The sequence below is a fragment of the Vidua macroura genome, chromosome 3, assembly GCF_024509145.1.
Source record: "Vidua macroura isolate BioBank_ID:100142 chromosome 3, ASM2450914v1, whole genome shotgun sequence".
NCBI lineage: Eukaryota > Metazoa > Chordata > Aves > Passeriformes > Viduidae > Vidua > Vidua macroura.
In genome coordinates, this window is record NC_071573.1 from 91,394,183 (window position 1) to 91,406,289 (window position 12,107).

At 39.2% G+C, this 12,107-nt stretch overlaps 1 protein-coding gene across 1 annotated transcript in view; it reads right to left on the minus strand.

The window, feature by feature from the left end:
• LRRC1 (leucine rich repeat containing 1) overlaps positions 1-12,107 on the minus strand; it is a 70,163-nt gene that overhangs the window by 49,513 nt on the left and 8,543 nt on the right. The window contains exon 2 of the mRNA XM_053973755.1: positions 5,252-5,369. Within this exon, the coding sequence (XP_053829730.1) occupies positions 5,252-5,369 (118 nt within the window). The remainder of the gene's footprint in view (positions 1-5,251; positions 5,370-12,107) is intronic.

The following is a 12,107-nucleotide window of genomic DNA, read 5'->3' on the forward strand; positions in this document are numbered from 1 at the left end:
GTAGAGAGGATTTTGAAATGAGAACATCTTCATGTTTCAAGACTTGTGTCCTGAACAACCACACTATCAATACAGCCATAAGCTCAGTTTAACCAGAAACTGCAAAAATAGGTAGCAACTAATATATCATGTACCCAGAATTCATCTCTAAGGTGAGTATGAAATATGAATTGTACACATTAAACAAACAGTATTATTCTTATTGGTTATCATAGTAAAGAATCATGTTGAGATTTTGCTATCAAGCATCATGTAGAGCCAAATATAGCTTAACAAGATGTGCCCACACACAGATTTCCTCAGTAGATGTCACAGCAAAACCCATCACTCCTCAGTTCACAAAGTAACAGATCTCAGCTCCACCGAGAGCTGAATCAGCAAACAGAACAGGAATAATCTATCTACCAATAAGGTAAAAAACAGTTTGATTCTCCCACTGCATTCACACTTGCATCTTTTCCACAGTCTTGAGTCTCGGGGCTTGGACATAACACCAAACTGCAAGGCTACAGACCACTCCCACAGAAGACCACACCATCTGAGTCCCCTTGCCTGCTGCCAGCTGGAAAGTCACTACAGACAGTCAGTGCAAAACTGCCAGCACAGAGCAACTACCAATGCTATGGGCTTGCATGACCAAGTCCTTGGTATACACATTCAATGGAAGCAAGAGGAGCAGCAGAAAAACCTGCCAGGCTTTGATCACCAACAGACAGCAACTCACAAGTAGACACAGCAGTGCAAGAAGCTCCTCTCCTATAAAAGCAATGGGGTCAGCCTGCATCAGAAAAAGGGGTGGACAGCAGGATGGTTCAAATGGCACTCCTGAAGCTGGGAAGGATAGGAAAACCACTCCAGTGCCTATAATTCCTACTATCCTAGCTCAAAGTGATTTTTTTTTTACACTAAAAGAGCTGAATGAAACAATTTGTCAATGGCTGTGAAAGGTGGAACTTTAAACCTGTCTTCCACAGCACACCTGTTAAGAGAAAGTGTACAGGATAGAAATTTCTTTCGAATAAGAATACAGTTAAATTAATACCTTCAGGGCATTTTAAGGAACATGCAATATCATGACAAAAACACATCAGTGGAGCTTGGAAGATTTAATATTTGTCAAAGGCAAACAATACCCTTTCTTGAGAAGAGGGATACTAAAAAGGATTGAACCACGTCTGCAAGAACACAGCATACATGCATAGTATACATAATCCTGAATATCAGCATGCTAAATTAACTACAGAACTACATATAAATTAACTACAGAAACTTTATGCATTGCCCCTCCTGTCTAGAAGAAGCTACAGAACAAGAAAAGCCATTAATATTTTAATGAACTCGGGATAGCAGGGCTCTAAGCTTTAAGAATTTGGGCTCCAGGGGTTGTGCAAGAAGAAAAGGGGGGATGGAGTCGCTGAAGGAAATCTCTGGGGGATGAGCAGCATGAGTAGCAACCTGTGACAACTCACAGGTATCTGAAACACAGGGCATGCCTTTGGAAGAAAGGGAAGCTAAATGAAGTGCCAGTCGAGGCACCAGGAAAGAACTGCAGAAATTCGAGCACATCTTTCTGTCTTTGGAGACTGCACTTTATGAATCACAGGGTCTTTCAGGATTTATCTGAGAGAATGTCCAAGTGCCGTGGGGAAAAAAACAGCACACAGGCACTTCTGACTGTGCTTAGAGCAGAATCTCTCCTTCCATCATGCAGAGCAAAGACTTGCTCAATGCAAAGCACCTGAGCCCTACCCAAACTTTAGGGTCATCAAGCAAGAATACTTCAGTGACCCAGTGTCTTCACAGAATTCACCCGTGGTATGAGAATTCAGGAAAAGATTTAATCAACCCTGAGGAGTCTGAGGGAACCAGCAGTAGCTTCAGACACACAGCAGGTGAGTATCTATCTCAGAACATTCCTCAGGGAACATGACTGAGTTTCAGACATGTTTTGCCAGCAAGTCAAAAGCTCAGGCATGTACTGTTGAAATCTTAAGAGTCTATTTTCTTTAGCCTTAGAATGAGTGCATGAGCTTTTTGAACAACTTGATACCAAGAAGCAGAGATAAATTGCATTGCCAAATAACCTTCAAAGTGTTCACCATCACTATGCTGTTTTCTTAGCACAGCTTCTCTGCCCTCTTATATTCCAGTACTTGATTCATCCTTTCAACCTTAGCACAAATAACAGCCTCAGCCAGACTAGAAAAGCACAGTAGGGATGCTTCCTAGGAAAATCTGCATGAACACATGGGCCTTTCAGGGTATGAGAAATAGCATCAACATGCAAATATTCCAGGAAAAGTTTAAGAATATATGGCTGCTAGCCTTCCCAAATCCTTTTCCTTCTGCACCACTGAGGCTATCCTTACCCTCCCCAGACTTCTCCCACATACACAGCAAGCATCAAATTTACATCTGCTCAAGATTTTTTAGTTTTATTTCTTTGAAGGATTTTTGTAGTTCTATATTCATTCATTAACCAAGAAACTGCTTGAAGAATTAATTATTGTAGCACATTTTTAACATATATACTGTGTCTTGAGCATTTTAAAACACCTGAGAATTTAAAAGAGACATTTCAGAGTTTCCCTATGGACCCTTCCTACATGTCTACAAAGCAGGGCTACTTATACAGCACTGAATGCTGTATGGCACAGGTACACAGTATATCTTTGATACCTCCAAAGATCAGCAGGGACTGATCCCTCCTCTAGATTCAGCACCTCATGGCTGCTCCAAGCACAGCTGGCCAGTGCAGCTTGAAGAGGACCCAAGTCCACCCATATGACATACCCACCATCTCACATGGCTTCAAAGATCATATGGTGGCCAAAGGGTTATAAAGCAGGAGAAAGGAAGACGTGTTACCATTATAGCAGAAATGGAAGTACTCTGTTTATTCAAAACCCTTTCCTCCTTCTGTGATGAGAGGTCAAACTAGAAAAAGCTATTCCCGTGCAGAGGATATTAAATGCATTTAATCTGCACTTTGTGCCTGCATTTTTAAGCTCTTGAGGAAACAGAATGGCCAGAACTGAAGGCAATTAGTGCACCAAACCAGACAACTAGAAAACAAAAAACACAGAACAATGATCTCTTATTTCCCAAGCTCAGATGTCACCATTACACTTTCCTATTCATGCAGCATACTGCATTTTGAAGAGCAGGGCTGTTTTTCTCTGCCTGAAAGGAATATGAAGAGTTCCTATTTTTTTTTTTTTTTTCTAAGTAGTTTTGGGCAGTCAGAAAAACAAAACCTTTTGGAGTGCAAACCACTGAACAGGACAAACCTGTGGCAGGTTTAGAATGAGACATGCTGGAGGGTGGATTCAAAATACAAAGCTAATAAATAAAAATACTGTAAATCTCAAAAACCTTTTGTGAGAATTCCCCCTGCAGCATCCCAGATGGTGTGTGTTTTGCCTTTTGATTTGGAGAACCATGAGACAATCTCAAAAATGGCTGAACAGTGGAAAGTAAGACTAGTTATCTTCCACCACAGCCCCCCTGCACCACATTGTACAGTGCATTTTTAATTTGCAGAGTCAAGTCATGCAGTAACTGTGACATAATTAATCAGAGGGAAATGGTATCAGTCACCTTCTGCAATGAACCACAGAGAAAAGAAAGCAACACAATAAAATGGGTAATTAACATTGAACCTTGGATATAGGAAAGGAACTGCTCCCTGCCACCTGCATTAGTTCAACCTATCACTGGAAAAAATACTTCCCTGTGCAGTAACTTCTAATGACACACGCATCTACCCAGCCATAAACATTCACACCATCTGCTCTTGTTACAGTTGAGTTCTCAAGCCAACTTCCAAGTCTGGCTGACAAGAGTTCACATGGCTCTGATCCACCAGCTCATTTCCAACTAGTTATTCATTTGCAAAGAAAATTACTAAGCCAACAGAGGTTTTCTTTTTGTATCAAGTCTGTCACTGACAGCACCCAACTCAGCCAAACTCAGTAGCCAAATACCACATCAACTAATGTTCAAGTATTTCCAAAATGTTTTAACTAATCTGTCTCTTCAGACTCTGGGTTTTTTTCCAGTTTTCTTCTCTTAAAAGGTTTTCCTAATGTACATAAAATTATATGGTTCACAGAAATTTTTCAGCAATTGCCTGGAGACTCATCACGCTTCATCAATTATATTATCAGATAAAGACAGAATTTAAAGCACCAAACAAATAAAGGAAATATGCTATAGAAAGGTGAAGTACCAACAATATTCTTCAGTCACAAAGAGTCGATGTGAAGTTAAACCATCAAGAAAAAAAGGCTCCCTGTTACACTGTTTATTTTCTTGAATATTCAATTACAACCCTCATTTATTAACAAGGTTACACAACTTTGATCACTCCCACCCCTTCCACACAGCTGAGAGAGCATTTTGTGCACATCCACTGCATGTAAGGAAGTAAAAATATCTGACAGTTGCTCTAATTTGCTAACACAGATTCACTCTTTTTAGATCACTGGGTCAAAAAACTGCTTAAAGGTGACCCACCAGCCCCTGAACTTCTTGTAGAACTAGTAAGTTCACCAGACCACAGAAAAAAAAAAGATGTTTTCACTCCATCACAATGCAGGACAATATATGCAGCAAGCATTGCAAGCAAACAATAAATGCATGTTGTTTCCAACAACGCATTTTAGAAGATAGTTTCTCCCAGCATTCTTTTCTGAATTTATCTTTGCAGTTGACAAACAGACTGACTCTTCTTCCAAAAGTACAACTAGAAATACCACCACTCTGCCTCTTGCTAATCCCAGGTAAAGAGCAGAGCAGAGATAAAGAACCGGACTTCTAACCCACAGGCAGTCCTTTTCTTAGGACAGAAAGCAACTTTATTTTTTTTTCAACTTCTTTTTTTTTCTTTTTTTCTTGTTTTTTTCCATCTCTAAATGCCAGGCATTTCAGAGAGCTTGGGAAAAGAAGTCAACATTGTGATAGATACACATATGAAACTACCACATTTTTTAAACTGGAAAATAAAGCAGGCTCTCAGAAACACAGAACTACAGTCAAGCACTATTTTATTACTGTATTTCTACCACAAGCTCCCCTCTGCTCTTTCCCTCCATCCCTCTAGAACTAGAGGTAAATCCATTAATTAGACAAGAAAGTGTTCTGTAGGACATAGATAACAATTTCTGAGATAGAAAAACCCTGCTAACACTGTTTTCTAGACCATGTCATAGGACAGTAGAGAATCAAACAAATTAACCTTGGAGCTTACCATTTCGAGACAAATCAAGTTCCACCAGCTGCATGAAATTTGCTATTTCTGGAGGGAGCCGTTGGATTTCATTATCACTAAGTCCAAGTTTCCGTAACTTCACAAGCTGGAAGAAAGGCTGAAAGACAGAAAAAAATTACACTTCAGAAAATATTCACATAACTCACATATAGGCATGATAAATGATGAGGAATAACTGGAATCACTTTCAAAATGTGAGCTAATTAAAGCTATTGCATGGCATTAGTCATGCATATCTCCTTCACACCTGTAACCAGAATTAACATTTTGTTTTAATTTTCACATGCAGACAAACTATAACCTGTATTTTAGCTAAAATGAAAATGTATGTAAAAAAAAATAATCCATAAAGCTTGCTGTTAAAGATCATTGCAGATAGACACTAGCAAAATCCAGAGTGCCCGTTTCAAGTCATTAATGGGGCAAGGCTACCAAGCACAGTAATTAAAAGCATCCTAATTGCACACCAGGGCTCATTAGGAAGTTAATGCACAGGGATACTTCTAAAGAACAAGAGCCAGAAAACTGATGAAGAGGGGCTGACAAGGTCTTCACAAGTCATCTTGATCAAAACTGGACACCTCCAGTTCTGAGTGAGTTTTGTGCCCCTGGGGTACATAGGGAGTTTGACCCAGCAGTCAAACGTGCATCTCACCCACTCACAGCATGTGTGCATGCCTGCACCCCCATGGTTTTGCCACCTTAGGGTAACGGGAAGTTATTGTAAATTTGGGATACCCACTCACATTTCATCACCTGCAATCCCTTCTAGGGAATTAGCACCTCTCTTTGAGTTTTTATTTTATTTAGGTGATGGAGTATATGCTCTAAACTTCACTCAGATATGACTTAGATTGACACAAAAAAGGGCAGTAAGGCATCTTACTAGGACACAAGGCAAAAGCAGTTTAATCAATCTGTATTACAATACAGGCTTTCAATCTTATTTTTAGTGTCTTGTGGTCAAGATTATAAATCAAGTTAAGTGCAAAGTTTTGCACTTTTGCATCAATCTTTCAGTATACACTGTGTCACAGACAAATAAACCACAACTGAAACAAATGTATTTTCCCTCAAAAACATGGGTTCCTTTTAGGGGATAAGAAGGATAGAGTTTTAAAAAATTTATAAACACTCAACAGTAAAAGATGCACCAGATTTGAATGTGGAATTTCAAAGGCATTTTTGAGTCAGAATGGCACTCCTCTACCCTCCCCCATATTAAAAGTGTTCTATAACAGAGTTGAAATTTTAAGAGGAATGTAAAATGCTCTATAATTCCGTATTTCTAGGTCCCTAAAAACTAATATTCCAATTAAAACAGCCACAAATGCTTTTTAATCCTTCATAGTCCTCAAAAGACCCATAACTGCATTTTTATATCATTACCATTCTTGCTTTAAAATAAATGTAGTCCTTTCTCTAAATATTTATTAATATGACTAAACCAAGAATCCATCAGAAGCTTAGAAAAGCATTTAAAGACACTTTTGTGAAAACACAGCAGGAGTACGCTCCACAGAAGAGATCCCAATCTGTCCTAACTCAAAAATAAATACTTGCCAAAATGAGTTCCTCAAAGCAGTGTGTAGCTGCTAAACTATATGACAGTTACAAATACTGATGTTCTCCTACAAATCTTACCTGAGCAACAGCTGTCCCTGTCAGATATTCAATGGCAAGTGAGCAAAGACAGAAGGAACATGGCTAAAAGACAGAGCAGTCATCCAAAGCCTGTTAAGAGCTGGATATCCTCAGGAAGGTTTGAGGGTGCTCACAGTACCACGTGTCAATGCAGTCCATATTTATTAAATGTGCAGAGCACGAGTGCAACAAGCAGTATTACACATTCCTGTTTCTTCAGCTGAATACTACTTAAAAGAAAACTTAACTGGAAGCTTTATTTTCCATCTGCATAACATTTTTTAATGAATGACACCATTTCCTAGATAAAATCAAACTGCAGTTACACAAATGGCATTTCTTTGAACTAATGGTTTGTTTGTTTTTTTTTTCCTTTAAACAACAGGACTCTTGCACGTTTAGTGCATCCTACTCCCATTCTGGTAAGTGCTCTTGCTTTATCTAAGGCACTTCATTAGTGCTCTGAAGCACTGCTGGAGAGGCAAGCAACTCCTTTTGGCCATACATGTTTTACCTTCCAAAAAACCCACAAAGGGAACGAAGGGAAAACAGGGAACAAAGAGAATTAAAAGCATACTCAATAGAATTTAACAAATGTAAACGTATATATATGTATGTATGTATATATAGGTAGGTGTATAAATACCTGCAATTTTTAAAATACATGCCAACGAGAAACATGTTCCTAATTTGATGTATCTAACACAGTTCTGCCTCTATTTGATAAGCTGTAACACGATCCAAAGTGCAATGGGGCTGTTGGCCAGAGCAGCATATCCACCCAGCACACTCTAATAGCTGGTTTTGATTGCAGACCCAATGCCTCTCTGAGTATCTTGGCAACACTTGTAATGCTGTTTAGTTTAGTCAGCCTAATTAATAGTGCCTCAATGAGAAAAATAATGCCCATGAGCATAAGCACTGAAGTAGCCTACAACTTGCTATTTAGTAACCGTGCCTGACCCTCAACTGAAGCTTTTCCTGCTATCAAAGAATTTATAGAGGTTTCTATTATATGGATTTTCTAAGAATATACATCTTGAACAGATCCCTTCACTCACTGGAAAACTAATCAAGACTCTCTCACTCAGACACATATTTAAAAAAAAAAACTTCATTCTGACAAAATTGGGTCGACATCAGCCAACGAAAGAAAAAAAAGTAACAGATAAGTGCATGACTCACTGAAAAGTATAAACAGACAGTGTGATCCCACAGCCCTCATTTTTTATACCTTTTTTTTTTAAGAATACCACTACAACTGGCACTCAATTGAAGAAAAAAAAAAAGTTAAGATAATTAAGCCAAACTAGTAGGATATTTTCTTTCGTGGAAGTGGCCAAGACAACATATCTCTGGCTTTCTTTCAATGGTTCTCTCCCAAACAAAAAAATACTCATGCCTGAGAATTTGTCCTGAAAATTCAGCACCTTAGCTGATGGGAATAAAAAATAAAACATAAATGGAAATACATGAAAACAATTGAAGTAAAACACATAGGAGGGAACAAAGACCTATTTGCAGCTAATGCTGTTAAGGGGAGGAGCAACATTTCAGCATCATCTGAGCTACTAGAGCCTTTGTGGTGCTAGAGACATGTCACACTCCAAACTCATCTGGCACAGGTAGCATAGCTAAATGTTTACTGTGTTAAGCAAAACATTTCCATAAAAAGGCTACTACTAGCAGCAAAGAGAATTAAAAATTAGAACCTTTATGAATTCACTGCCTAATTCTCACAATGGGCTAGCATAAGCAGTAGAAATTACAATGAGATGTAATGGAGAAAGAAAATTGCAATTAACTTGTTTCACGGTTACGTAAACACCAAATAGGATGAGGGTTTGGTGGTTTTTTGCTTCAGGTTTGTTTTTTTTTTTTTTAGGCACTTGAGCTGTTGCTGACAAGATTAAGAATTTGTAAGCATTTGCTCTTATGTCAGATTTCCCTCAGATGCCAATATGGATTTTCCACATACACGTGCTGCCTCAGCTTTTAAGGCTTCTTCAGGCAATTACATTATTACATTAAAATGAATTAAGTAAGCTATAAGACAGAGTATGTTATTAGGTTCTGTTTCTTAAGTACATCTGTTGCTTAATAATGTATTTATTTCACCCATTTTCCAAACTTACAAATGACCAACTAAAGGCTATCTGTGCTTTAGAATTAAGAAGTGGTACATAGTAATTTAAACACAGTTTAACTCCTAAATGTATTCTTGTTTCAAATCTTACTTTAGGCTCCATTTTCTTCTCCCACATTGTAAACAAAAATCAATGGGGACACCATTTCATTTGTTTATTTCCAATCACCAGCTATGTGTCCTCCTTTGGTCATTGGACAAGGGAAATTACAGCAAATCCTTCCCCACACTTTTTATACTGCTTCAGAAAGATCTTCTTCTGAGGTCTTTCTTCAGGCAAACACAAGTAGAAGAGGTCATTTTGGTAAGCAAAGCAGTGAACAAGAGATAAGGCATCAAATCCATGAAACAACCTTACAACATAGCTGCTCCCCAACAAGGTCCCTAGCCCCTTGCTTTTGGCCCCTAGAAGTTCCCATTTTGTCTGTGCTGTTGCAAGGCTTCAGTGAGAGCAGAAGAAGCCCAACTCACTTTAGGTGAACACACTGCTTGGTGGTCAGGACACCATAAGGAAAATAAGGACTACATCCCCTAGTGAAGCAGCACCACTGAATTCAAGCATTCAGCTTCCCTGGAATGGGTTTCATAACCCGGCTCTGGCACAAGCAGACATGCACATTCCCCATCTGCCTGAAGGGCAAAGGCAAAGAGGGAAGGGCGAGCTTTTCCTCATTCCTCTCCAAGCCACTTCTGTCAAAATCATCAACAGCAAGGCCTTTGACAGCCTATCAGTAAGGGTCACTCAGTGCTAAGGATTGCTAAGGAGATAGGACACTCAATGCCCTACACACACAGTGATTTCAGTTATCACTTCTACTCCAGTCAGCCACTGGACATCCCAATGTGGAGCTCTCAGCAAGTTGTAATGCACTCTGCACTCCCCTCCAGCCTCAAGACATCACCCTCAGTCAAAATCCACAAGTAACTTGTGAGCAAAAAACTCTTTCTAGGTTGCAATCCTGTACATCATTGTCTTAAAATCCAACCCAGAGACTTCTACCAGTAGCACGGGTGGGAGCGCTGAAGAAAACCAGCAAGAGCACAGAAAACAGACATCTTTCTCACAGAAGCACATCCAAACTAGCTGCACAATAAAATGCTGAGGAAGCTGAATCCTACTCTGGATTCATGAAGTGTGAAAAATTATCTCAGCAGACTCCAGTAAAGCCTAGCATGGGCATTACCAGTTTGGCATCTCCCACAAAGCCTGCTAGCAACATCAGGACCCCTCAAATCACTCACTGCTTTCATCTGAGAGCAAGGACAGCTGGCAAAGGCAACAGGGTTTCACAAATACAGATCCCACGTGATCCTTTGGGCAGAACATGATTTAATTTTCAAATAAAACACTCCCTGAGCTACTGAGACAATGTCTGAAGGCAGGGACAAACTCACGGTGCAGCACAGCAGGGTCATCGTGCAATTGATGACTCTGCATCGAAGAAGCAGCTGATGGACTTCCTCTGGAGCCATGAAGAGATGCAGCAGCAGCTGGTGATAGACAGCAGCACACAGACCTCTGCCTGCCTGTTCTGTGGCAGGCTGGCAAATGGACAACCACTCCATGCAGCTGTCTTCACATGTGCCATGAGCAAAACCAGAACTGTTATATATATTTGGCACGATGAAAGATTGTTTCACACACCCAGTCATGTATGCAGAATATATTCAAGCTATCCTTTGGTCTTGCAACATTCTACTACCAACTTTGTCACCATGAATATTAATGAAAGACATCATGGAGGCAGACATTTAAGCAGGAGTCCATACAAAACATTAATAAAATTACTAGATTTCACAACAAGAGAAAAATATTAATGAAACATCACAGTTCATGGGCACATATCCTAAACAAAACCAGATGCTGCAACTGCTGTACCCTCCAATGGGTACTTGAAATGAAAGCCGAACAGAAAGATCAGCCAGGCAAGAAGGGCTGGGGGGAAAGGCCTACAGAAGACAGAGCAAAAAGTGATACCAATGCCTCACTGAAGCTGGTATTCAGCGTTGACCTGCTACGCTTCTGACACTTCATTTTCAAAGCATCTGCTATTTTCTGAACCACTGACAAGGATGGGCCAATTGCAGGTCCTACTCTCAGTTGTTACCATTCCTTTTAAAAGACAAATAGGGAACTATCCACTCTCAAAAACCAATACACTGCAGCACTGAATCAAAATGCTGCGCTGCCAAGCAATGCATTGACCAGGCTGTCTCCTACTGTTCCTGGCAGACAAGGATTTACTTTCTCTTTTATGTCAATTAAGCAGAGGCAATAAAGGTTAAAGAGCACTCCATGCTAGAGCTTTTTGTTAGAGCACAGTGGTGAGAGGGACTACCTCTGCCTTTAAGAGAAGCCAGAAAACATCTACTACAATGAAATACAGATTCATTGCAGTTAAATGCATTTGCCTTTTGGAGAAAACAAAAACAAAAAACAAAAAACAAAAAACAAAAAAAAAAAAAAAAAAAAAAAAAAAAAAAAAAAAAAAAAAAAACACCAACCAAAGCCCACATTAATCTCTCTAATGAATTTCTAGCATGCATTTTTCCAGTACACAAGACTGTTGGCAGGAGGCAATGTCTTTTTTTTTTAGACCAATTGATATAATTAGAAAAATAACTCTATGTATAATCATAAAATGTATTTTAGAGGTACAGACGTATAATCTCTGCCCACAAACCTTGTCTCACCTGTGTACATCACAAAGAGAAGGGAATGCTACCAGTTTACTACAGCAGTACACACCTTACAAAAAAAAGTTAAAGGTATTGAAACATAACTACTTAATTACTTTCTTTCAACTCAGCAGAAAAAAATCAGTAGAGCCAAGCTGTTAGTACAAAAAATTGCCATTAGAAAATATTTTAAACCAAGCAAACTTCAAAAATCTTCTGAACAATTGCAGGGACACTAACAGGGAAGACAATGACTTTCCTTTGTTTAGGAAACAGCAGACTAGTTCTTCCTCTGCTTGCATCAGACTGTAGTCTTTCATATTTGGTGTCAAGTCCAAAGCAATACAACAGAAAAATCTGGAAACT